The 25,058-nt window shown below is 42.3% G+C and overlaps 1 protein-coding gene across 1 annotated transcript in view; it reads left to right on the plus strand.

Moving 5' to 3' along the window:
* LOC6047243 (MOXD1 homolog 2) overlaps window positions 1-25,058 on the plus strand; it is a 40,793-nt gene that overhangs the window by 9,724 nt on the left and 6,011 nt on the right. The window contains exons 2-3 of the mRNA XM_001864291.2: window positions 4,511-4,970; window positions 24,163-24,318. Coding sequence (XP_001864326.2) covers window positions 4,707-4,970; window positions 24,163-24,318 — 420 coding nt within the window. The 5' untranslated portion in view covers window positions 4,511-4,706. The remainder of the gene's footprint in view (window positions 1-4,510; window positions 4,971-24,162; window positions 24,319-25,058) is intronic.

Genomic DNA, 25,058 nt, shown 5'->3' on the forward strand with positions numbered 1-25,058 from the left:
TACCTGAGTTATTTTCCAAAATTCTAAACAGTCTTTTCAAGACTAACCCCGCCTGAAATTTTGTTGTATTTTACAAACGAAGCCATCTTTTTAAGAGAACTTTGCTTGCAAAATGCGTCAAAACAAAGGTAAACGCAAATCTTCTGAAGATTTGGTCGTTACGTCGGTGAAGCGTTTGAACGCTAAACCGGCTAACGGAAGCAGAAAAAGAAAACAGCCTCTTCTGAGGTCTGATTCTGATTCTGAATGTGAGGTCAATCCTCCAATTCCATTGACAAACAGTTTCGGTGTTTTATCCGAAACTGATGACAAGGAACCTTCTCCTCGTACTGAGCCTTCTGCCGTCGAGAAACGAGTAAAGGCTCCGCCAATTGTAGTGACTTCCGTCTCCGATTTGGCCAGCTTTCGAACGCAACTGAAGAATTGCAAGGAAACTTGCAATTTGAAAGTTTCGTTCCAGCTTGGTCGAAGAGGAGAATGTCGCTTGTTGACGGAATCTTTACAAGATCACCAAACTTTTGTTGGTTATTTGAAAAACCACAAACACAATTTCTACACGTATGAGACCAAGAATGCTCGGCCATTCAAGGCGGTCTTGAAAGGTCTCTCCAACGACTTGTCGGTGGATGAGATCAAAAACGAACTTAAGGTGTTGCTTGGCTTTGCCCCATCCCAAGTAATACCGATGAAGAAAAAATCAAACGGGAATATTTCTCGCTTTGGTTTGACTTCACAATTTTATCTGATTCATTTCAACAGAAATGAAATCAACAATTTGAAACTTTTGGACAAAGTTCAGTTTTTGTTCCATGTACGGGTAAAGTGGGAGCATTTTAAGAAACATGGCGGTAATGGCCAGAATCTGACCCAGTGCCGGCGTTGCCAGGCATTCGGTCACGGTACTGATCATTGCGCCATGGTTCCAAAATGCATGGTTTGCGGGGATTCTTCTCACGACAAGGACAATTGTCCCGTGAAAGAAGTCACCCAATTTAAATGTGCAAATTGTGGTGGAAATCACAAATCAAATTTTGGGATTGCCCCATCAGAAAAAGGTTTTGGATTCTCGTGCTAAGCATCAGCCGAAATCCAAACCGAAATTTTCTCAAAGTCAGGTTGTACCTGAAACTTTAAACCAAACGTTTTTGCTATCTCCTCTAATGAGAGAGCTAGAAAAATACTTCTACCATTGAAACAGGCAACGGTATTTCCTATGCTGCCGCTGTTTCAGGTACATCCAAAAATTTCAAATCCTCTGCAATTCTTCCTGAAATTGGCCAGGTACCTCAAATTTCATTTGAAAATTTTTCTGCTGGCAACGCTTTGGGATCTTCTGATCTCGGCGATGTTACGTTTGAAAAAATGACTTTTTTGCAAAACTCACTGTTTGGTTTGATTCAAACAATGAGTAATGCTACATCCATGATGGAAGCAATCCAGATTGGATTAAAATTTGCGAATGATGTTGTTCTTACCCTGAAGTTTAATCATGGATCTAAGTAATTCCATCAATATTATGAATTTTAATGCTCGCTCTTTAAAAGCGAAAGAAAATGAATTTTTCAACTTTTTACGAGTTCATAACGTGCATGTTGCTGTTATAACCGAAACATTTTTAAAAACTGCCACTTATTTGAAAAGTGATCCAGATTATAAAGTTATAACTAATAACCGAATGAATCGAAATGGCGGTGGAGTTGCAATAGTTATCCACCGTAGTATGACTTATAGCACGTTACGTGACTTTAAGTTAAAAGTTATTGAAAGTTTGGGCATTGAACTTGAAACTTCCTTTGGGAAAATTATGATTGCAGCTGCATATTTGCCATTCCAATGCACTGGGGAAAATAAAAATTATTTCAAAGGGGATTTGAATAAACTTACTCGGCATAGATCTCGATTTTTGATCATCGGTGATTTTAATGCCAAACACCAATCTTGGAATAATTCAAAAGTAAATTCCAATGGTAAAATTCTGTTCAGAGATTGCACTTCTGGTCTTTATTCGGTTTTATACCCGAATGGGCCAACTTGCTTCTCTTCTGTTAGAAATCCATCAACAATTGATTTGGTTTTGACAAATCAAAGTCAGTATTGTGGTCCTTTAGTGACTCATGCTGATTTTGATTCTGATCATCTTCCAGTAACTTTTTCACTTTCTCATGAAGCAGTTACCAGACCCAATAGTTCTGTGTTTAATTACCACAAAGCTAATTGGGACAGGTATCAGCATCATATTGAGAATAATTTAAATCATGATTTTGTTTTAGAAACCAAAGCTGATATTGATTCAGCCTTGGAATCTTTAACTAATGCAATTTTGAATGCTAGGAATATTGCTATTCCAAAAGTCCAAGTCAAATTTGATTCTCCCATTATTGATGACGATCTTCAGCTTCTGATTCGTCTGAAAATGTTCGCCGAAGACAGTATCAACGTTCTCGTGATCCTGCACTGAAGCGAATTCAAAAGATTTGCAAAAGGTTATTGACCACAGATTCACTCTCCTGCGAAATGAAAAGTTCGCAAGAGATGTCGAACAAATTAAACCTTATTCCAAACCTTTTTGGAAACTTTCAAAGGTTCTTAAGAAACCTCAAAAACCCATCCCTTCTTTAAAAGATGGTGATAATATTCTATTAACTAATGGGGAAAAAGCTCAAAAACTTGCTCAGCAGTTTGAGAGTGCTCATAATTTCAACTTTAATGTTTTGAGTCCTATTGAAAATCAAATTTCAATAGAATTTCAGAATATTGTTGAACAAGAATTTTCATCAGATGAAGTTTTTAATACGGATCTGAATGAAATAAAATCTATTATCAAAAAATTTAAAAATATGAAAGCCCCTGGTGAGGATGGCATTTTTACATTTTAATTAAAAATTACCAGAAGCAACTTTAAGTTGCTTGGTCAAAATTTTCAACAAATGTTTTGATTTGGCATATTTTCCCAGTAGTTGGAAAAATGCCAAAGTAATTCCGATTTTGAAACCGGATAAAAATCCTGCTGAAGCCTCAAGCTATCGGCCCATTAGTTTGCTTTCATCTATTAGTAAATTATTCGAAAGAATAATTCTTAATAGAATGATGACGCACATTAATGAAAATTCAATTTTCGCTGATGAGCAGTTTGGATTTCGCCTTGGGCATTCAACTACTCATCAGTTGTTGAGAGTTTCAAATTTAATTCGAAGCAACAAATCTGAGGGCTATTCTACTGGCGCTGCTCTTCTAGACATAGAAAAAGCATTTGACAGTGTTTGGCATAAAGGTTTGATTGCGAAATTGAAAAGGTTTAATTTTCCGATTTATATCGTGAAAATTATTCAAAATTATTTGACGGATCGTACTCTGCAGGTATGTTATCAGAATAGCAAATCTGATCAACTACCTGTACGTGCTGGCGTCCCTCAAGGAAGCATTTTGGGTCCAATTTTATACAATATTTTTACTTCTGACTTGCCTGATTTGCCCCCAGGATGTCAGAAATCACTTTTTGCTGATGACACAAGCATCTCCGCCAAAGGCAGAAGCCTTCGTGTCATCACAAGAAGATTACAAAAGCTTGGATATTTTCAATTCTTATTTGAAAGAATGGAAAATTACTCCAAATGCTGCAAAACTCAACTTATTATTTTCCCTCACAAACCAAGGGCTGATTTTCTTAAACCAAAAGTCATCACATTATAAAGATGAATGAGGTAAATTTAAAGTGGGAGGATCAAGTGAAATATCTTGGACTTGGTTTTGACAAAAACCTTACCTACAAGGATCACATTGAAAGTATCCAGGTTAAATGTAACAAATATATTAAATGTTTGTATCCACTTATAAACAGGAATTCTAGACATTGTCTCAAGAATAAACTGTTAATTTATAAACAAATTTTCAGACCTGCCATGCTTTATGCTGTGCCGATCTGGACAAGCTGTTGCTTAACCAGGAAGAAAAAACTTCAGAGGATTCAGAACAAAATTCTGAAAATGATTCTGAAACTTCCTCCCTGGTTCAGCACCAGTGAACTTCATCAATTAGCCGAAGTTGACACTTTGGACGTTATGTCCAATAAGATAATTGATGCATTTCGACAAAAATCATTGCAGTCTTCAGCTGCATTGATCCGCTCTTTATATAGTTTATAAGTTAGTTTTAAGGTATCCCTTTTCCTTTTGTACATGTAGGACCTCCTACATTTGAAATCACTGAATTGCGAAAGCTACAATATTTCATGAATAAATGAAAGTTGCTAGTATTTAAAATTGAGGTGAAAAGTCATCGTTTGTGATTGGACACTCAATAATATTTTAACTGAATGAATGTACATGGAAAAAAAAAAATTTGAATAAATATAAATTAAAAAAAAAAAAAAAAAAAAAAAAAAAAACACTATCCTAACTTACCTGCAATCAAATTATAACTAGACTCATGAAGGTTCTTTAACTTTGAAGTCCGTAATTGAAGTCACTTTTTTAGACAGCTTTTCCTAACGCCAATTTTTCTCTTTTTCCAGCTAACCAGTGCAAACAACAGTGCCTAAATGCCACCGTCAGTATGAGTGCTAAACGGTGAGACCAACCCAATTGGTTCTCCAAAAATTGAGTTATTTCGACGGAGTGAATAGAGAAGGAAAACAAAAAAAATCAAGTGTGATATCAGAAGATCTCGATCTATCAATCAGTGACGAAGTGAAACAAAAAAGTTCTAAAATGAGCTCAACCAAAGTGCCGGCGGCCATTCTGGCCGCAATCCTGCTGCTGGTGGCCACCACCGTCGACGGGGCCCACTGGGACCACGCGGTCGACCTGGACGAAAACTACCGGCTGCTGTGGAGCATCAACAACCAGGACATCACTTTCGAGGTGCAGGCCCGAACGCTCGGCTACGTCGGGCTAGGTTTCTCCACCGACGGGTCGATCTACGGCGCCGACGTCGTGATCGGCTGGGTCGATAACGGACAGGTTCACTTTCAGGTGAGTGACGAGCTAAGACTAACCATTTTTCGGGGGGTGGAGAACCCTAGATAATTATCGGGTTTAGAAAGTTTCTCCCTCGGAGGAAAAAAACAAATGACGACGAGTGGATCGCTAAAGGGGATCCACCCCGAAAATTTGAGGGAGACCGCGTGATGTCGGCGACCCCCCCGTTTACCCAGAGATTGCTCGATCGCGCGCGATCTCGTGGAGATAATTTAGACGTGAAGATTGTTATCGAAATCCCTTAAGGAGACCTCGTTCGCGGTCGCGCTTGTTGGTTGAAGCTAATTCAGACGAGACCCGCCCTCTCTGTGCGTGCACAGCGCAAAACGTGACTTGGGATCAACGTTCTGACAAAGTGGTTCAAGGCTGCTTATGAGCCCATTATGAGTGGCGAGCAAGGGCCAAGATTGCGGTCTCGTTTGGCGCTCTGTTTATAATTTAATTAATGCCTCTCTAACGAAGATTCATAAGCACTCGGCTGATCTGCCCAGATATAAGTGACTTTATTTTGCTCCCGCAATTTCAACGTTTGCTCAGCGGTCTTGATTGGATGTTTGCGATAAAAGTTGGGGTTGGAACTTTTTGTTTTTTGTTTTTTTTTTCGGCAAACATCGCATCTTGATGGCTTTTGACGGTTTACACTGACTAGTTTGACAGAGTTGACAGAAATTGACAGGATGAACTTACCAGAAATCCTCCAAACTTGCTCGAACTTCACATTAAATTTTCAGTACTTACCCCTCAGGAACACCTCAAACTTTGCCCCGATATGCCAGAGGTACCTCAACTTTGAAGTCCGTAATTGAAAGCGCGCCGGCAATCCAGTGTTGATATTGAACACCGTTTGGCACCCCCCTCTGGAGGTACAACATGGTTGTCGCGAATGTGTCGGCAGAAACATGAAATAAATTAGCTCCGACGATCTCCGGATAGCGTACGCCCACGCTAAAATGTCTTCGAACACGTTGTAGCTTGCAAAATGAAGGAATTTTCTCGTTGGGAGATTCGAAAGCGATGGGGAGGGGAAAAGTCAACACTTGTAACGTAACATGGCTTAGATATTTCTTGGTGATGGCGGGGGTTGGAGGAACTCTCCGATGATCGATCCCAAGTTCCACGCGAGGACTGTGGGAGTTTGTCGAACAGCGTGTACCTCGCGTAGATTAGCCATGCATGTTTGTTGCTTTGGCTCGTGTTAATATCGTGTAGAAATGGTGCTGGATTGGCACCGCCACTAATTGCCGACTTTGGAATGTTCGACTACCATCGCTAATGCCAAGTGCAAACATTTGCTGGAACAATAAAAATGCTCCAAAGGAAAACTTCCTGATTGTTGCCTGATGCCTGCTTGGAAAGTTTGTCGAGGTCGAACTTTTATTTACTTTTGCTGATTTCGGTTGTTTCGGGGCAATCGCTTAGTAATGCTGATTTGATTCGTTTTCAAAGTTGCTCTCCATTGCAGGACACAAAGAGAAACCGTCCCAAATCGACTCAAGTGTGTCCCCCAGCTCTGAAAAGAAGGGTCATTTCATGGGTCGGATCATCGATTCGTCGCGCACACACCGCCTTCGTACGCTGCAATTATCGAAAGGAAAAATAAAGAACTGCGACGACTATCATTATAGAGGTCCCCGGTAGCTGCCGGAGGGCCTTCCGAAAAAATTTCGCATTTATTGCTCTGGCCATAAATCAAACAAATTAGAGCCAGAGCAGAATTTGCATTCACTCTCAAGGTCTTCGAGAAAAAAAAATCGAAAGACACACATTTTCGAGTCCATCGCTCTACCTGGAGGCAAGGTTCGCCGAAAAATTTCCGTTTTCCCTACTTTATGATTACCGATGTCGGTAGGCAGGTCAGCCCGACCGAAAAACCCCGAAAACCCTCCTCCCAAATTAGTGCCTCTTCGGATCTCTGTTTATCGGCTTCCTGCTGGATGTGTTTTGGGCTCGCACTCACACAGATCATAAATCGGAAGACCTCGGTAATGTTTGTGCTGGGGATCCGCTTTTCCTCCTTCTTTTTTGCAATAATGTGCATTTCGGGATCTTCCTGGAAGCGTAGGTCTGACCACGGACCGGACTCCCTGAAGAGGAATTTGAATTTTAGAGCTCGGTTGGCAGTAAATTTCAATATTTGCCGCCGTAAATCACCGGGCGGGTCATACGCTGGGAAAGGTAGTGACTCTTCTCTAGTTCTGGGAGGGGGTCATAAATCATTCCCGGTTTGAGTGGCTTTTTGGAGTTAAATTGAGCTGAATGGTTTTTGGAATTGCGAGTTTGTTGCGAGAAATGATTGTCGGAAGACAGTATTTCCTTGAACATTGAGGTATTTGTTCAAAACTCGACATTGAATAATCAATTGAGTTTTGAGCAAAATCTCGAAGATTTGACAGATTGACAGAGTTGACTGAAACACTTACCTATTCGATATTTAGCTGGAACTGCTGCACCGTGAAATTTACTAAACACTGAAACACTTACCTGATATTTACAGAAATTTTAAGCAAGCTTTCTTCTTAAGTACTTCTTGAAGTCCGTAATAGTAATCACAATATACGCTGAAATACTTACCTGAAAATGAACGCAACCACAAGTGGATGCCTTAGCTACTGCTTGAAGTCCGTAATAGTAGCGTCAGCATAAAACCCTCCTTATATCGAGTTGAAGTCCGTATTAGTAATCTCAACTGGTGACACTCGATCAAACCAGTAAGCAGCACCCGATGACAGGAGTAAAATAAGTCAATAAACCTTTCTCCACGGCTTCCGAAAGCCCTCATGTGATTGAAGTCCACGGAGCCCAGTTGCATCTTGATCTGCTCATCACGACAGCCAGCCCACTCACGCTCATAACTCCGGACTTCAACACACGACTTCTTGGTGATGGTGAAACCTCGCGTGCATCTGCAGAATTATGCCAACATTAACACGCTCACCAATCAAACCTGCTCCAGCTCGTAAAGTTTGTGCAGAGGCATTAAAAGCAAACTTACAAATCGCTTTCCCATTAAAACAGAGCCTTCCCAGGGTGAACCATTTCTCATTTATTATTTACCTTTCTCATCAGCTTTTCAACAGTCCCACATGACCGTGAAATGCCCGCCCCTCCCTCATCCAGAACTGCATTTATGATTGCACTCTGCGCTCGCGCAAAAAAAAAGAAGAAGGATGACGCCCGGTAGCCGGAATGTTACCGGCTTTTACGACCAACTCCGCGGTCGTTTTCTTCATATTTATTTTTGCCCAGGCTAATGGTTCCGCGGTCCGATAAGCGCCCAGCTCCGGGACTGAACTAATAAAAACCGGCCAACCGGCTCCGTCCAAAGCGGATTAAGTTTGCGTTTCGCGCTCTCTTTTTCAAGTTTCCGGGAGGCTCAAATAGGACGTCGTGGAAATGTTAAATTCCCCTATTCAAAATAATAATGTTAATGGCAATCATAACCATCGCGAAGCGATGATGACGATAATGCTCCGGTTCGCGAGCGTAGTTTGGGTCACGAAATTCGCAATAACCCCCGGCCGAAATTGCTGGAGGCACTACCGAATTAATTAGAGCGGTCGCGAGAAGTGTCCATCAGTTAGGGGGGCCCACCAACGGCGGCATAATCCTTAAGCTGCCGCCCATTTCTGGTTTGTTTTACACATACGTCAGCCGTAAATCTCCTCCGGATGTGGTGCAATTTCCGGCTCCGACAACTCGGAAGTGGTCCGAGGGGTTTATCGTTGCTGCACACAGTATTTTCATGTAAATTCATTTGAGACACGCTTATCCCCGCTGGATGAGCGGTGTTTTTCGTAGGGCTATCCCTGCGGGAAAGCGAAAAAGATGGAGCCATTTTAGAGATTAAAATATATTAAATTTACGGCGAGAGGAGCCGGGTTGGAGTACCAGGTGGTGCATGATGTAATGGGCAGCTTGTTGGGTTACATGCAAGACTTTGTAAGTCCTGTATGCAACTTACAATTTGCAAGGTGACTGAATTGACAGATTGACAGAACACTTTGAAACACTTACCTCAGTTGGAGTTTCACGCCGATTGTCACTTTGCATACTAAACACTTAAATTTCCCACATGTACTTACCTGAAATTCACTCAAAATTCTTAACTAAGCGTCCCGTACAAGTACCACTTGAAGTCCGTAATTGAGGCATCACTGCATACCCCCCGGAAACCACTTGCTAAAACAATTTAATATCGCCGACACTTACCCCAGAAATGGATAAACAAATCTTGAAGCTCACAGCCCTGCCACCTTTCGGTGGCTCCCCGAACCTCCTGCCGGAAACGGAAAACCAGAGAAACCATCGTCAGACTGCTTAAAAATTCCGTCGTACCGAGAGAGCGTCCTTTGTGTACATTCCGGACAACGTAACGCAGCAAAAAAGCTTGCTATCACAACACACTACCATGTGTACGTGTGTCGTTCTACGGAAGAACACACCTGGCGAATCTCTGCGCGAGGATTTCAGAACTTGCACGACGAAGCGTTCTTCATTGTAAATTCGTCCAAGTCTGGCAGTCATGGCCAGACACCCATCAGAGTGTACGTACTTTCACCCTCTCCCCATAGCCAACGGGGAGGTATTAAAATGAGAAAGGGGTTTTCATATCTCGAGAGCAGACGGTTTATTCCTCGTCGGACGAGATGAACGGTGTACTATGCAAATTGTGGCCAGCCCGCACTCGTTTTGGCTTCTTCCGGCCCGGACGTTCCGTGTGCGGTTTGACTTTTATGACGGTCCTCGGCTCTGTGTGCAGTCTGATTGGCGTTGATCCGCGCGAACTTTTGGTCAGCAAGAAGAAGTCCGAGTCCACACAATCGGGTCCCCGGGAATAATGGACGAAATTCGATTTGCACCTTTTCTGGTCCGGATTGCTACAGGTCTTGCCGAACGATGTGCTACGCTACTCACATGTCGATGTCAATTGAGATCGTCCTCAGTCAGGGGGCATGGTGAGCCATTGTTTTGAAAGAAAACAGGAAGGCAATGCTTATTCTTGCACGTTTCGAAGAATTTTCCAATTTTCACTCGGGAGGGGTCGGAAAAACCGTCCGGACCGATATATCCTCGTTCAGCTCGGCAGACAGACACATATCGTCCGGTTGGCAGCCGGAACGGATCAGCAGCACCAACCCCCACCTGACATTCTGTTGCTGTCAAATTATGATGTCGGAAAACTGTGAACAATGAAGTTTTTCCGGAACCCTTCAGGCTCCGAAAGGATACTCGTTTCGTAACTTTCCAACGTGACGCGCAGCGTCGAAAAACTTGTTGCTTAAGTTATTTCCACTTTGAATGGCTTTCCAATTGAATTCCTTTGTTTCACAGTCCGGACCCCACACACTTTTTGCGTTCACTTGGCGAACTCAATCTAAATGCAAATGGCGCCACCAAAACCATAGAGTTTTTCGACCTTAACGATTATTTGTCTCCAGGGGGAGTTTCGCTCAACCGGGGGGAGGACACTTTTAATTTCTGAAATGCTCTCAGGTGTTGGCGAAAAAATCTAGGTCACGACGCCGTTTACGACGCTCGTCCTTATTAAAAATTCCCCCGGAAAACTCTCAGGTCTGATGGTCGCGCGAAAAACAAAACCGAAAGGCTTAGGACGTGACAGCTGGTGCGCGACAGGATCGTGAAGGATTTTCATAAATATTTGAGAAGCGCGATGTTTGCGACTTTTTATTTCCGAGTCGTTATTGTTTTCATTCTCCGCTGTTTTTTGGCGTCGTTCCGGGGAAGATTATGGTGACGTTAAAGGTGTGTCGTCGCGCGGAAAAATCGGGAATGAGTTGGGTGCGGGAAACGATTTTTTGGTTGACAGATTGACAAAATGACAGGGTTGACAGAATTTACTAAAATGTACTTACCACATTTTATCCGCATCTTCTGCACTTACCTTTACGAAAAAAAATGTCAACACTTACCTTTTTACACTGTTCGAAATCTACTAGTGTCTAACAAGGTACTTCAAATTTGAAGTCCGTACTAGAAAGCTCCATCCATGAATCTGGGTTGTGTGCCGCCTCGCGGAAAAATCATGCATGAGTTGGGTGCGAGAAACGCTGTCAAGGTTGACAGATTGACAAAATGACAGGCTTGACAGAACTTACTAAAATGTACTTACCAGATTTCATCAGCATCTTCACACCAGCACGACTTACCTTTTTGAGCAAAACAAAACTTCAACACTTACCTGAACGCTTTAAACACTGCCTAAAATCTACCAGTTTTTCACAAGGTGCTTCAAACTTTAAGTCCGTACTAGAAATCTTCAACTCGCGTTTCACGCGCCAGCCGGTTGCCTGCTTTCGGGCGTAAGAAAAACAATAAAAATCAAACACTCAGCAAAATCACAAAGAAAAACAAAAAAAAAAAACGCTGCGTCTGGGAAGCCCACAACTCTCTTTTGGGGGATGGTGAAAGGAAAACACAGGCGAAATGGAATAACAAGTTATGCAAATTATAACTCAAACGATGGCGCGTTGTTTACGGGAGTGTCTGTCTCTTTCTGTCGCACACGTGGCGCGGCGCGAAGCGCTCATGACTCCTCCCCATTTTGGCGGCAAACTTCTTGGTCTTAAGGGAGGGGTAAGAACAAGCATTTCGAAAAACACGCGTTTATCCCTCTCACCGGGGACTAACGATCTTGTTAGCATGATTTTCGGCACAAGTTTGACGAAAGCGTTTATCATAATTGATTAAACACACGACCTTCGGGCGCGGAGTCCCTTCGGCCGAGGCGTCCCCATTTCCGAGCAAGGGGTTTAAATTGAATCGAATCGACCGAAATTCAACTCAATTGCCGTTTACGACCGTTGCGTTGGAGTCGCACTCTCGTGGGGTGTGTCAGCGGCATAGGTTTTTGTCCGTGAAGCGAAGAAGCTTGATTGCCGTAATCATGATTTTTATTAGAAGCGATTTAACTTGGGGCACCCCGAACCCCGAAAAAAAAACAAACGCACTCACTGGAAACAATGGATCTTGAAGGGGGACGGTATTTCGAAATAAAACCAGAACACCAGCAAAAGAGTAAATAAATTGAGCCAGATAAGCGCGCGCGCTCCGGTTACATCAATTCTCCGGGGAGAGCGATTCCAGCGCTGTCATCCAACGGTTTTCGCTGGCTGAATTGATTCCAAACACGAGACTAATTTCGGTCCATTTGTCTTGATTTTCCGCGCTAGCAAACACACTCGATGTGCCCTTAATGGTCCATTTTGTAATTGCAGTCGAAGGCGGAATCAGTTAGTCTTCGTCGTCGTCGGAACCAATTGAACAGATCGAACTCGTGTAGGAGCACCAACTTGAAGACGACTTTAACTTTGTCGTGTAGACACACTCTCTCGCAAGAACCGCAGCGTCCCTCAGGTAAACAACAATAGAAGTCGGTTTCGTGTGTCCATAAATTAGACACGAAATCTGATTCCGGGACTAAGCCCGCCGACGTCTGGCCAAGACTTCAGAGTTTGGGAGGGGGAAACACTCAAATAATCCCGAGCTGCTTTCGTTGTAGTCCCGCGCGACATTGTTCAAGACACGTCTTTTCCCGTCTAATGAAGGGATCTAGAGTGGACGCGCAGGGGTTTAGGGATTTCAATTAGGAAATGGATATTTTCGGCGCAGTTGGAGTCAAAAGATTTGAATCGTAATTAATTTACAACTTTTTCCACGCACACGAAACTTACTTCACGGGACAGACGCAATTACGACGGGGGGGGGGGGGTAATAATAATTTGCCACTCACTAGAATGCTCCGACAACAAAGATCTGCGGAAAAGTTCGTCGTCCTGGGGAGCAACTTCTCGTGATTTCCCATTTGTTGACTTGCTCGTCGTACACGACGCCATAATAATCATAACCGGAGCGCGTCTTGTGTGTTACTCTGGTATTCTTCCGAGTAGTTTCTTGCACAGATGAGCAGATGTGAGTTTCTTTTTTTGTGGGGGAAGAAACGCCATTGGGTTAATGTTTCTGTTATGCTGATCCAAGCTGAGTCGCCAAATGGTGATGGCGCTCGTTTGATTCGGCAGTTTTTTTCAATTACACAATCCTTTAGGGATTTGTAAATTGGACAGCGTGGATGTGAGGAGGTCGGAAATCAACCTCATTTTGACAGAGTTGACAAAAATGACAAAAGTTACACGCTAAATTTGTACTTACCAGAATTTCACAGCAACACGTAGCTTACTTACTAAACTTGTACTTACCAAAATTTAACAGCTTGCATTTTCGAAAAACTCACCTTATCTTGCTAGGTATATTATATCCTACGTCCGTAATAGAAAGCATATAAACTAATTTTACTCACCTTGTTCAGAACGTCCATAGACTTTACCAAGTAAAGCAATTCTTACGTCCGTATTTGAAATGTCGTTTTCGTCAGTTACACAATCCTCTAGAGATGTAATTTGGACAGTGAAGATGTGCCGATAGGACTTCTACCTTACCTTGACAGAGTTGACAAAATTGACAGAACTTACACGCTAAATTTGTACTTACCAGAATTTTGCAGCACCACACAACTTACATGCTAAATTTGAACTTACCAGAATTTGACAGCTCACGTGATCGAAAAACTCGTTTCATCTTACTAGGTATAAGAAATCCTACGTTCGTAATAGGAAGCTTATAACCTAATTTTACTTACCATGTCAGAACGTCCATAGACTAAGCGAAGTATACCAATTCTAACGTCCGTACTTGAAAGCTCCATTCACAGTGTATCTCCAAATGGGCCTTCTTATCAGTGCCATTTCCCGCATTCAACCGGCTAGATTACGCTTCCTGTGGCACCTCAACACTTGAGCTTCACCCCATTGCAGCCGTTAAATCTCGTTTAACGCCACACACTAGAGTAAAAAAGTGCCAGCATTCTGTGTCAAGTGCGTTTCACGTGTGTCCGTTGAGCGCTGCTTCACATAAACAGTGGCATTAAAATTAAATGGATAAATTGAAAAATTGAAGAAGAGGATGAATAACGACTGGACTGGAGTTCTCTCTCTTTTGAGTCATCGTGAAAAGGCCACTTGGAGGAAGCTTCAAGTGAGCATCCTCCGCGCAGGGCGTACCTGAGATTTCAATTAAAACAATTTTATTATTAGATTAAGTGGATGTGCGCCTCCAGATGGCTTGGCTTTGCGGTGGGGTTCACACATACCAGCAAAGGCGCCCCTCTTGGCACTCATACACCTGCTGCTGCTGCTGCTCGGGGTGCCCGAAGAATAATTACCTTTAATTAAGATTACTGTATCCGCTTCTTTCGACGGGGATTCCAGTGCCGGCTGCTGCTTCTTCAGAGGTTGGGAAACCGATCAGCACATAGCTCGCATTGCGAGGTACTCGCAGGAACATTAAAGTCAAATACTTACGGAGTCGTGAATCGAAAATTACCTTAAAGCATTCAGGCACCCATCAAGCGATACTTAAATTGATTTCGAAGCCTCGGACGCTTCTCGCAGGATTAAGCTCAACGTACCGATAACTCAACGCCCAAACCACGTTCTCGTTTTCCGAATGAAGTATGTCCCTTTCTCCAGCTTTTTGTCTCCTTCGCTGGTGTGACTCAGAAGACGATGGCACAAGAAAAGGATTAAAGTGTAATTAAGCTTGGAAATACTTTAAATAGCTTTGGACTTTAAAATCCCAACCCGCTGGATATCTCGCTCTCTCCCTTGTGGCACGTGAATTGTTAGGAGCAGGCGGTGATAAAAGAAATCTAACCAGTTCGACTTCCAGTTTTAGAATGCCTCTTTATTTTTGTCATGGACTTAAACTACCCTGCTTAAGTCTAGTTACATAATCATAATGTACTCACGTTACATCTACATAACGTACAGAAAGAGATGGCGAGAGTCAGTCATACAAGTTATTTACCTCGAAGCACTCTTCGGGTGGTAACTTGTAAACAGCCGAATGCTCGGTGCCTGTTTGTTCAACATCTGGTACCCATAAAGAGGGTCAGTGTTAAATATCAACAAGGAAACGAGTATTCTGCTGATGATCGTGTTACTGAATTTGGGTGACAAGTAGGTCGCCCAAGAAGTAGAACATAAATAATTGTTCTGCCTCAACTTTGTAATATGAGTCAGTAAAAACTGGCACAAAACTTGTGTTGACCCACTACACGCCTCTTCTGGGAAAAATTAAAAATTATTCTATAGTGATAATTTTTAATACTATTTGAAAATTAATCTAAGTACTATATGTAAGTATGTGTTGATGTTATAATATATGTAAGTGTAGTGTATTATGTTATAATGGTGTATTGTGGTTTTATATATTTTCTTTTGTTCTGCTTGTTCCTTCAAAAATTTTTTTAGATGAATTTTCGTATTCGATTCTTATGAATAATATCTATTTTATCTTTAATTTTTATTCTTAGATTACTTCCTAAATCTTCTAGAACTTCATATGGTCCTTCAAATTTCTGTTCCAACTTGGAACCAGTTTCATTTTTAATGAGTACTAGATCTTTAGATTTATATAGATTTTTATCGTCATGTCCGGTATTTTTAGCAATTCTCATTTCTTTAAATTTTAACAGACTTTCTCTAGCTTGCTTTTGAGCTGTCTGTAATTTAAATTTAAGAATAGCGGAATAGTCGTCTATGTTGTAGACTGGACTGATTTCCGTTTCATCTTGTATGCTTGAGGGTAAATTGCATAATTTCCCGTATATTAATTCGAATGGAGTTTTTCCAGTTGCGCTGTGTACCGTAGTATTATAAGCGAACTTATAATACGGCACCCAAGCAGACCAATATCCATAAGAATTATTTGTTTGGATTCGTAGAAAATTCCCAAGCACTTTATGCGAATTTTCTAACGCTCCAATTGTTTCATGGTGATATGCTGTTGAATTGAGTTTCTCAATTTTCAGCATATCACAAATTTTTGTGAAAACAGAGGACATGAATTCTGTACCTCTGTCCGTCAATATTTGGTCGGGAACGCCATAATTTAAAATTATTGCTTCAACAAATGCTTTGGCCACTGCATTTGTTGACTTGTCAATAATTGGCGTTGCAGTTATGAATTTTGACAGATCGCACTGGGTAGTCAGTATGTACTGATTCCCGTAGGCGTCTGGTAATAATGGACCAACAATGTCCAAAAATATTTTTCAAAAGCAGTTTTTGCTGTGCTTGTCATTGTCATAGGTACTTTTGTGCGGAAAGACTTATTTTGTTGGCATTTCACACACTTTTTAATAAAATTTGAGATATCCTGGTCCATGGATTTCCAGTAATATCTTTGTTTGATGGTATTTTGTGTTCGTTTTATACCAGCATGCCCTGCAGTTGGCAATATGTGGTAATTATTAATGATGAGTTGTTGCTCATCTTTATTTTCAACATGTTTTATTTCATTTCCTATTACAATGATAGGTGGCATGCCATTTATTTTTAGAGCTTCTATTTGCTCTTTTATTTTTTTATATGTCTGCATATTTTGCACGACTAGGCCTTTTATCGGATTCTTTTCTGTAAACACCACTAGTCGTTTCAATACTCCCCGTAGGTGAGATATTGACGTTTTAGGGTTAATAATCAGAGTTCCATCCTCAATCTTAAATTCATTTTCATTATTTCCAATTTGGATTTGTATGTAATCTGTTGCAACCTCACTTTTATCTTCATTTTTCTCAGCTGATTTAATTTTATTTTTATTTTGTGCTCTTGTACACACAAAATTTATTTGAGGCGTAAGTGCCTGGAGATCTTCAATAGAAATACGTGACAACGCGTCCGCTATCACGTTTTCTGATCCCTTTTGTATATGACATCAAATTTATATTCTTCGAGTGCTAACCGAAATTTGGTTAATCTACTCGAAGGGTCAGTTAATGTGAATAAATAAACTAAAGGACGGTGGTCTGAATAAACATCAAATCTTCTCCCATACAAATATGGTCTGAAATGTCTGATTGCCCAAACCACTCCAAGTAGTTCTTTTCAATTGTGCTGTAATTTATCTCAGCTTTATTCAATGCTTTACTCGCAAATGCAATAGGTCTACCATTTTGGTTGCTTAAAACAGCACCAATAGCTTTTCCTGATGCATCTGTGTGTAAAGTAAATGTGTTTTTATCCGAAAAATCTGGATAATCTAATATTGGTGGAGTAATAAAACAATTTTTCAAATGCTGGAAACTGTTTTCACATTCTTCCGACCACTCAAAATCTACACCCTTTCTTGTTAGTCTATTTAAAGGACTGCAAAGTTTGGCAAAGTTTTGATGTGCTTTCTATAGTAATTAGAAAAAGCTACAAATCTCTTTACTTCATCAGCCGTTTTAGGGCTGCTCCATTTTAATTATTTCAATTTTTGAAGGATCTGGTTTGATACCTTCTTCAGAAACAGTATGACCCAAATAGATCAACTCCTTCTTCAAAAAGTTACATTTCAATGGGTTTAATTTCAAATTAGTTTGTCGTAATCGTTCGAAAACATCAAAAAGATTTCGATTGTGATCTTCAAGTGTTTTGCCAAAGACAATTATATCATCAAGATAAACTAAACACCTTTCCATATTGAGACCAGCCATTGCAACGGTCATCAATCTAGAGAAAATTGAAGGACTATTTTTTAAACCCATAGGTAGACGAGTCATTTGGTACTGTCCCCTATTAGTACAAAATGAAGTACAGGATCTGTCTTCCGGTCTTATCTCACATTGATAATAACCTTGAGTTAGATCCAAATGCGAAAAATATTTTGCTCCTGCTAAAGATTCTATAACTTCCTCAATATTTGGAAGTGGAAATTTATCATCCTGTAAAACGTTGTTTAACTTACGATAATCTATGACTAACCGCCATTTTTACTATCGTCAGTTGATTTCTTAGGAACTAATAACAAAGGACTATTCCATTCTGATACAGTCTCTTCGATTATATTGTCGTTTAGCATCTTATCAACTTGTCTCTGTACCTCATCACGCTGAGATTGAGGTAACTTATATGGACAGGTATACACTGGTTGTGTATCCGGTTTTACTTTCAAAGATGGCTGATAAATTTTTGTAACAGTTATTTTGTCATCTGTTAAACAAAATATATCACTAAATTTCAAACAAAGTTTAGTAATTTCAACTTTATCTTTTTCATTAATTCCATCAAAATTTAATTCTGATAAAAGTTTGTTTGCTCTGTCCACATTATGAGGATAAGCACTACCTATTTTTATCAAATCATAATTTTTAAAAGGTTTGGCCAAAAGTTTCAAGTCATTTACCTTTACGGCTTTATTTTTCAAATTCATCAGTCTAACCGGAATCTTTCCGTTGACTGGAGAAACTAACGCATTAGCTATAAAAACTAAAGGTTCTATTTCTTGATTTAAAATAACTAAATCCTCCTTAAAACTTGTTTCAATAAATGTTACTACTTCCGTTCTTGCGGGTATAACGAAGTTTTCATGGAACAATGGTTCCCGTAAAATCATAGTAGAATTTTCAAAATCTATTACTGCTCCGAACTTTCTTAAAAAAATTCATTCCAACCAATCCTACTATAGAAGGTGATAGGTTTTCAACAATATGAAATGTTATGGGGTATTCATAACCATTATATTCTATAAACAATGATACAGTGCCAAGAGTGTGCGTGACTCCGTTTAAACCACGAACCTTTATGGACTGCGTAGCATTGATTTTTTTCACGAAATTTTTGGGGTAAATAATTTATGTCTAGTAGACAACAAGATGCTCCACTGTCTACTATTAACGAAATTTCCGAGTTATTAATTTTAAATTTTAGGCGTAGGGCTCTTTCGGCATTTGAACTATGCACGAAAAAACTCGCCTACATTAACCTCTTCACGTGGTTGCTGAGGTTGTTGTTGTTGCTGCTGTTGGGGTCGCGGATCTTCCTGAACCACGTTAGCAACTCCTCGATTACCACCTCCTCGGTTATGTTGGTAACCTCGATTTCCTCTGTGGCCTCGATTCGAATTATAACCCTGCTGCGGCTGGTTATAACCTTGCTGGTTGTAACCTTGCTGGTTATAATCGTTTTGATTTTCAAAATTTCTATTATTTTGGAAACCACGGTTCCCTCTAAATTTGCCTTTCTTTCCACGACCACGGCCTCTGAAGCCTGGGTTACTATAACTGGCATAGGTCCACATGACTTCCTCGGGCATGGGCTGCGCATGTATCTCCAGAGCATCCGACAATGCTTTGGTTAAGGTTTCCGGATTTCTTGACCGCATTTGCAATACTCTCGATTGATCCTTAAGACCATTTATAAAAGCTTCTACAGCAATTGGTTCGACTATGGGCCGCGTGGCTGCCTCAGTTGGGAAAAGTTGTGGTTGTTTCGATACCCACGCTGCGGCTAACCTAGCTGCCACTTTTTCGATTTCATTCCCGAAATCGACTAAAGATTTGCCTTTTTGTTTCAACCCCCGTAACTCAGCTGTCACGGCAACTGGGGTTAATTTAATCCCAAATCGGGATCTTAGAGTATTCCGTGCCTCTATAATGGTAGCTATTCCCGTTAACTCACCGCGGGCGGCACCAGTTAAACGGTTGTTCATAAATTGAACAAACACCGCTTCATCGACCGTTGGTTGCCCCGCTCGGAGAACCGTCACGTCGTTGAGCCAGTTTTCCAACTCGGCTGCGTCGCCATCGTATTTACCCACGACGCGAATAGCTAATGACAAATCTAAAGCAGTCGCCATTTTCACTTTTTTATATAAATCATTCAAGGCTATAATAACTTTTACCAAATTCTTAAAAGAAAGTGGTTCAATATTTTTATCGAGCCTCGCTGTTAATTTTGTATATACTTCTCCATATATGTATCGTAAATTTTTTAATAATTTCTCTTGGTCTGACTCTTTACAGAGTTCGATCTCAGTTACTGCTAAATCATATATTTGCTTCGCTTTTTCCAATTTTTCAATTAGCGTTTTATTTTTATATCTCCTTGTCGGAGCCTTTGACAAATTTTTTATAATTTTGGTCAGACTTTCAAAGTACTGATCCATATGATGTGCTTACGTGCTTAGTCGATCCGGGGTATTTTCATTTAGGGCCTGCTTCTCGGGTTGTGATGGAACCGACCGTTCCCACAACCGACGCTTCCCGACGCTTCGATGATTTCTCCTTAGGGTCTGCTTCCGGGCTGTGTCGGTACCGTCCATACCCACAACCAACGCTCCCCTTGCTGATGTGATATTTCGCGGATGATTTCTCCTTAGGGTCTGCTTCCGGGCTGTGACGGTACTGTCCGTACCCACAACCAACGCTCCCCTTCTAGATGATCTGCATCTGCTGCTGATACTGCTGCTGCTGTCGGAGCTGTTGCTGGTGCTGGTTCTGCTGCTGAATCTTTGATCCTGGACGATCGGCCTCGCGCACGATGAGGGTCAGTTCACTGATCAATTTTCCGTCAAGATGTTTGATAACGATACAACCTTTTTTATTCTGTTTTCGGTTTTCAATCGTTCATAGCGAATGACTAACTTGCATAAAATATACAGTAGTCCTAACACGATGATCGTTATACCAGCGTAGGCTAGTATTGAAGTTGCGTTCGCGGTTTTTTCTAGGTGCGCCGTTTGCGCCACGTTCGCATTTACGATGCGAATTATGTCTTCGTGCACCGGGGGTTTTGGAGTTGTGTTCTCATTACCCATTATGCAGAGGAAAAAAATTAAAAAAAAACTCGTTTCACTTGCGGTGTTTTAACTGTGTACTACTACGCGGCGCGAAAACTTCCAGGCACGCATCGATTCACTACGGCGTGGCGTGCAAAATTCTAACTCGGGCTCCTGGCATCTTCTGATCCGCGGCTCCTGGCAGCTTCTGATCCGCGGCTCCTGGCATCTTCTGATCCGCGGCTCCTGGTAGCTTCTGATCCGCGGCTCCTGGCAGGATCGCCATGAATTGTTAGGAGCAGGCGGTGATAAAAGAAATCTAACCAGTTCGACTTCCAGTTTTAGAATGCCTCTTTATTTTTGTCATGGACTTAAACTACCCTGCTTAAGTCTAGTTACATAATCATAATGTACTCACGTTACATCTACATAACGTACAGAAAGAGATGGCGAGAGTCAGTCATACAAGTTATTTACCTCGAAGCACTCTTCGGGTGGTAACTTGTAAACAGCCGAATGCTCGGTGCCTGTTTGTTCAACATCTGGTACCCATAAAGAGGGTCAGTGTTAAATATCAACAAGGAAACGAGTATTCTGCTGATGATCGTGTTACTGAATTTGGGTGACAAGTAGGTCGCCCAAGAAGTAGAACATAAATAATTGTTCTGCCTCAACTTTGTAATATGAGTCAGTAAAAACTGGCACAAAACTTGTGTTGACCCACTACACACGGAATGCGATACCCACTACAGCGGGGACCTAAACAAGACTACGGCTCCACGGAATGTCACCCCGATCATCCAGTCGAGCGTCCAGATGACGGGGAGATAATAAAAATTCTTTCCGAAAAGGGTCGTCTCGGGTCATCGCCGCCACAGCAGCCAACAAGCCGGAAGTTTCTGACTCTAAGCCACAAGGAGAAGCAAACTGTCACTTTTGAGAGCTAAATTTGCCCGACTGATCCGCCGCTTGGCGGCGCTTTTCAAGCGTCCTGGCGGAAGCCACCTTGCTCAAGCTAGACGCGCGCGAGAGATTAATTGGCCAAGTTTGGCCTGCCGCGCACACGGTCATTATCATTATCCGTGGCCGCGGCTGCCGCCGCCGGGTTGTGCTTGCTTATTTGTAGTGGCCGTTGATGAGTGTGGCACTTACGCGAAGCTTTTGCGGTTTTTTGTCGGTAGAGAGAGGGGAGGTGTTTGCGAGCGCAAGTTTTGTGATTAATTTTAGAGTTTCGCTGCCGCAGGCGGGAAGCGATTTGCGAGCGAGCTTTAAGATGATGGTTCGTGGAAATGGGCCGTTAATGGCTTGGTTAGCGGGTCCTGGGTGATTAGCTACCATGGGCAGCGTCTTCAGAACACTGCGAACAGGTAGTGTTCTGGAGAAGCGCTGTTTGACAGGTTGACAGATTGACTGAGCTTTGAGTACTTACCTGGAACTGCACTGTTTCACGACTTCTGCTACACTAACACTAAGGGTACTTACCTGGAGATTGTCGTCAGAGCCCATGAAAGTTAAGGGTTACCTTCAATTTGAAGTCCGTAATAGAAGAGAAGTTCAAAAAATCACTGGTTACATCCACGTTGAAGTCCGCACTAGAAGCGTCAGTCATATTTCACCACAGTCGGTGGAAAAAGCCCAGCTGCGAGTGAAAGCAGCCCGTATTAGCCCCAAAACTCAATTTAATATTTGATTATTAGCTGTAAACACAGTGTGGTGGCCGTAAACACGGCATCTCCCTCAGGGAAAGAAAGAAGTTCAATTTACGACTATCTGCCGGGGCGCCCCTTGCGTGTCGACGGTACCCTGATGGTCACGTAATGGACATCGTCCATCATCGCCTGGCCGACCCAAATCGAAATCCTCCCCACAAGATTTCTGGAGTGAGATTAGCGCCGATGGGGCCACCGATGTGCAAACATCGCCGCCACCACCGCCAGAAAATTGAGAACTCACACTTCCCGACCAGCTATCACGGAGGCAAACAGCCAAAGTTGATAGCCTTGATTGAGCCAAAGCCAATCAATTTCGTGTAGAACCAATTTGCGCTGGGTGCAATAGTGCAAGATTCTCCCCGAAGGGGAGCGGATCCCTTTCTCGATTAGCGAAAATGTGGGAGAAAACAATCGCCATGATTGAAATCAATTTCCTCTTCATTACAAGCTGGACCAATATCCGCCAACGGGGTTGCATCTTGCGCGCGCCAGAGATTGCTTCATAATTGTCCGCCGCAAAGACAATGGGCACTACTTCTTCGAAACCCGCGCGACACCCGGGAATCGATATTTTTCCAATCAATCACCTCGTTTTTTTCTGACGCGAGTCGTCAGCGGTGACATGACTGCTGTCGACGACCCGGCGATGAATAATAAGCGGTTTGTTGAACGGATATCGGTTCGATTTTGTGGACGGGACGGCGGGCCGATGATGGATCGATGGAAATTTAAGGCCCGCGATTACGGGGCGATGGTTTAGGAGGGGGATTAATCATTACAGAACGATACAAACAGGTATTGTTCTGTAAATGAGATGCTCGTTCGGAGAAATGTGAACAGACATTTTTCTGAATGAGTGATTTGACAGAATTGACAGCTTAAACACTACAATTGTACTTACCACTTAAGGGATATCGGCTAACCTGCAACTTGGACTTACCTGCGTCAATAAGTTTGTTGTGACTTGCTGGGAACCTCTATTTTGAAGTCCGTACTAGAAAGGTCAGCCGTAATTAAACTCATACGTTCAAACTGAAGTCCGCATTTGAAATGTCCATCGTAACCTGGTTGACCTTTCGCAGCAGATGCATCATCGTCCGTGTTGAAAACGCACAATTCTCACCCAGTGAAAGGTCTAACCTCAATCAGGCCAACTTTACGACCTGTTCGCAACCGCCGGGGTATTTTTATCGCCCTGCTCCTTCTCCATACTAATTATTAGCATGTGTCACTGTCAGTGCCCCAGCAGTGTGCAAAATCAGAAGCTGCAATCGATCGCGCTGCGCGTGCAAATTAAGCGCGCCAATTTATTATCATTGAGGCAGCTTTTAATTATGTGCATATTTTTTGCTGTCCCAACGACGACGGCCATTCCCTCTCGTTAGCCATCTTCGCTGCCTGAAACAAAGTCGTCGTCTCTCGAGGCAAAAAGCTATAAACTCGAACGTCTAATTAAGACACCATCGATAAAGTGATCGATTTATGTTTCACCAGAAGCCATCAATAGACGAAAAACCGCGTGTTGCGAGCTTGCCAAGCTGCAGCAAAAAGTGTCCAATTTCAACCGGGAATCAAGATTACAGCCGGGGTCTTTGCCATGTTCACGCATATAATTATTTGGCGAACCTCCCACGCTACCGCGCGCCTTTTCGGCAACGACTTCGGTATCTTGATCGGGCTTCCCACAGGTTGGTCGTTGCGTCGGCAAGGTGCGAATTAATTAGCATCCGTAGCTCCGCCCCCTTCCGAAGTGAAGTTGCTGCGTCAACTAATAACTTGCTACCGCTTGACACCGACACTAGTTTAGAAAGTTGAGGGACGTACCAACTAACCATGTTTTTTTTCTCTTTCAATTTCAGGACCGCCACTTCAAGATGAACAGCAACGGGGAACCGCACGTGGACCCGTCACAGGACTACGTCCTCCTTCTCGGCTACGAGAACGCCACGCACACGGTGCTGCGGTTCCGGCGCAAGCTGGACACCTGCGACACCAATCAGGACGTTCCCATCACGGTAAGGCTCACGACTTGCGGTCGTAATTAGGTCTGTGTGTTTCAGCGGTGGGAGATATCTATATCGGTCCGACTAACTTTGGTCAGCGCTTCGCGCGCTGACGACCAAGTTCTGCGAAGAAGTCTCCTCCGGGACTCCTCGCGCACAGCTGGAGTCGGAGTGATGAATTTATGCAAATATCAAAATTGCGCTGTTATGAATGCAAATTTAAATTATAAAACCCCTTGTAGCGCCGAGCAGGCCTCCAGAGATATCGCTCGCTCAAGTGCTTGATTTCGAGCGTGTTCCCTCAGTAAATCGCGCGGTTTCCTGGCTCGGGAGGGGGGAAGATGATAAATCTCTCCAGTGTAAGCAGAGATCAACGGTGGTGGGAGTCCGGACGATGTAAAACGGAAAAGTTTTGAGCAGTTCGAGTGTGCAGGTCATCCGGATAGGGTAGGGTGGTTCCAAGAATATCTCTTCTGTGTTCAGGGCAATACAAACAGGAATTGTTCTGAAAACAAGAAGTTCATTCAGAGAAATGCAAACAGACATTTATCTGAACATTTTTTTGACAGTTTGACAGATTAACAACTAATTTGTACTTACCAGAAGATGAACATCAGCAAACCTGATTTTGTACTTACCTTAGATATCAGATTCCTTCTGCTGACCAGTTTTGGACCTCGATTTTGAAGTCTGTACTTGTGATGTCAATAATAAATCTGACTGAAATTAACTAGAACCACAACCTGCTACTT

This window comes from Culex quinquefasciatus, chromosome 2 (genome assembly GCF_015732765.1).
Source record: "Culex quinquefasciatus strain JHB chromosome 2, VPISU_Cqui_1.0_pri_paternal, whole genome shotgun sequence".
In the NCBI taxonomy this organism is placed as follows: domain Eukaryota; kingdom Metazoa; phylum Arthropoda; class Insecta; order Diptera; family Culicidae; genus Culex; species Culex quinquefasciatus.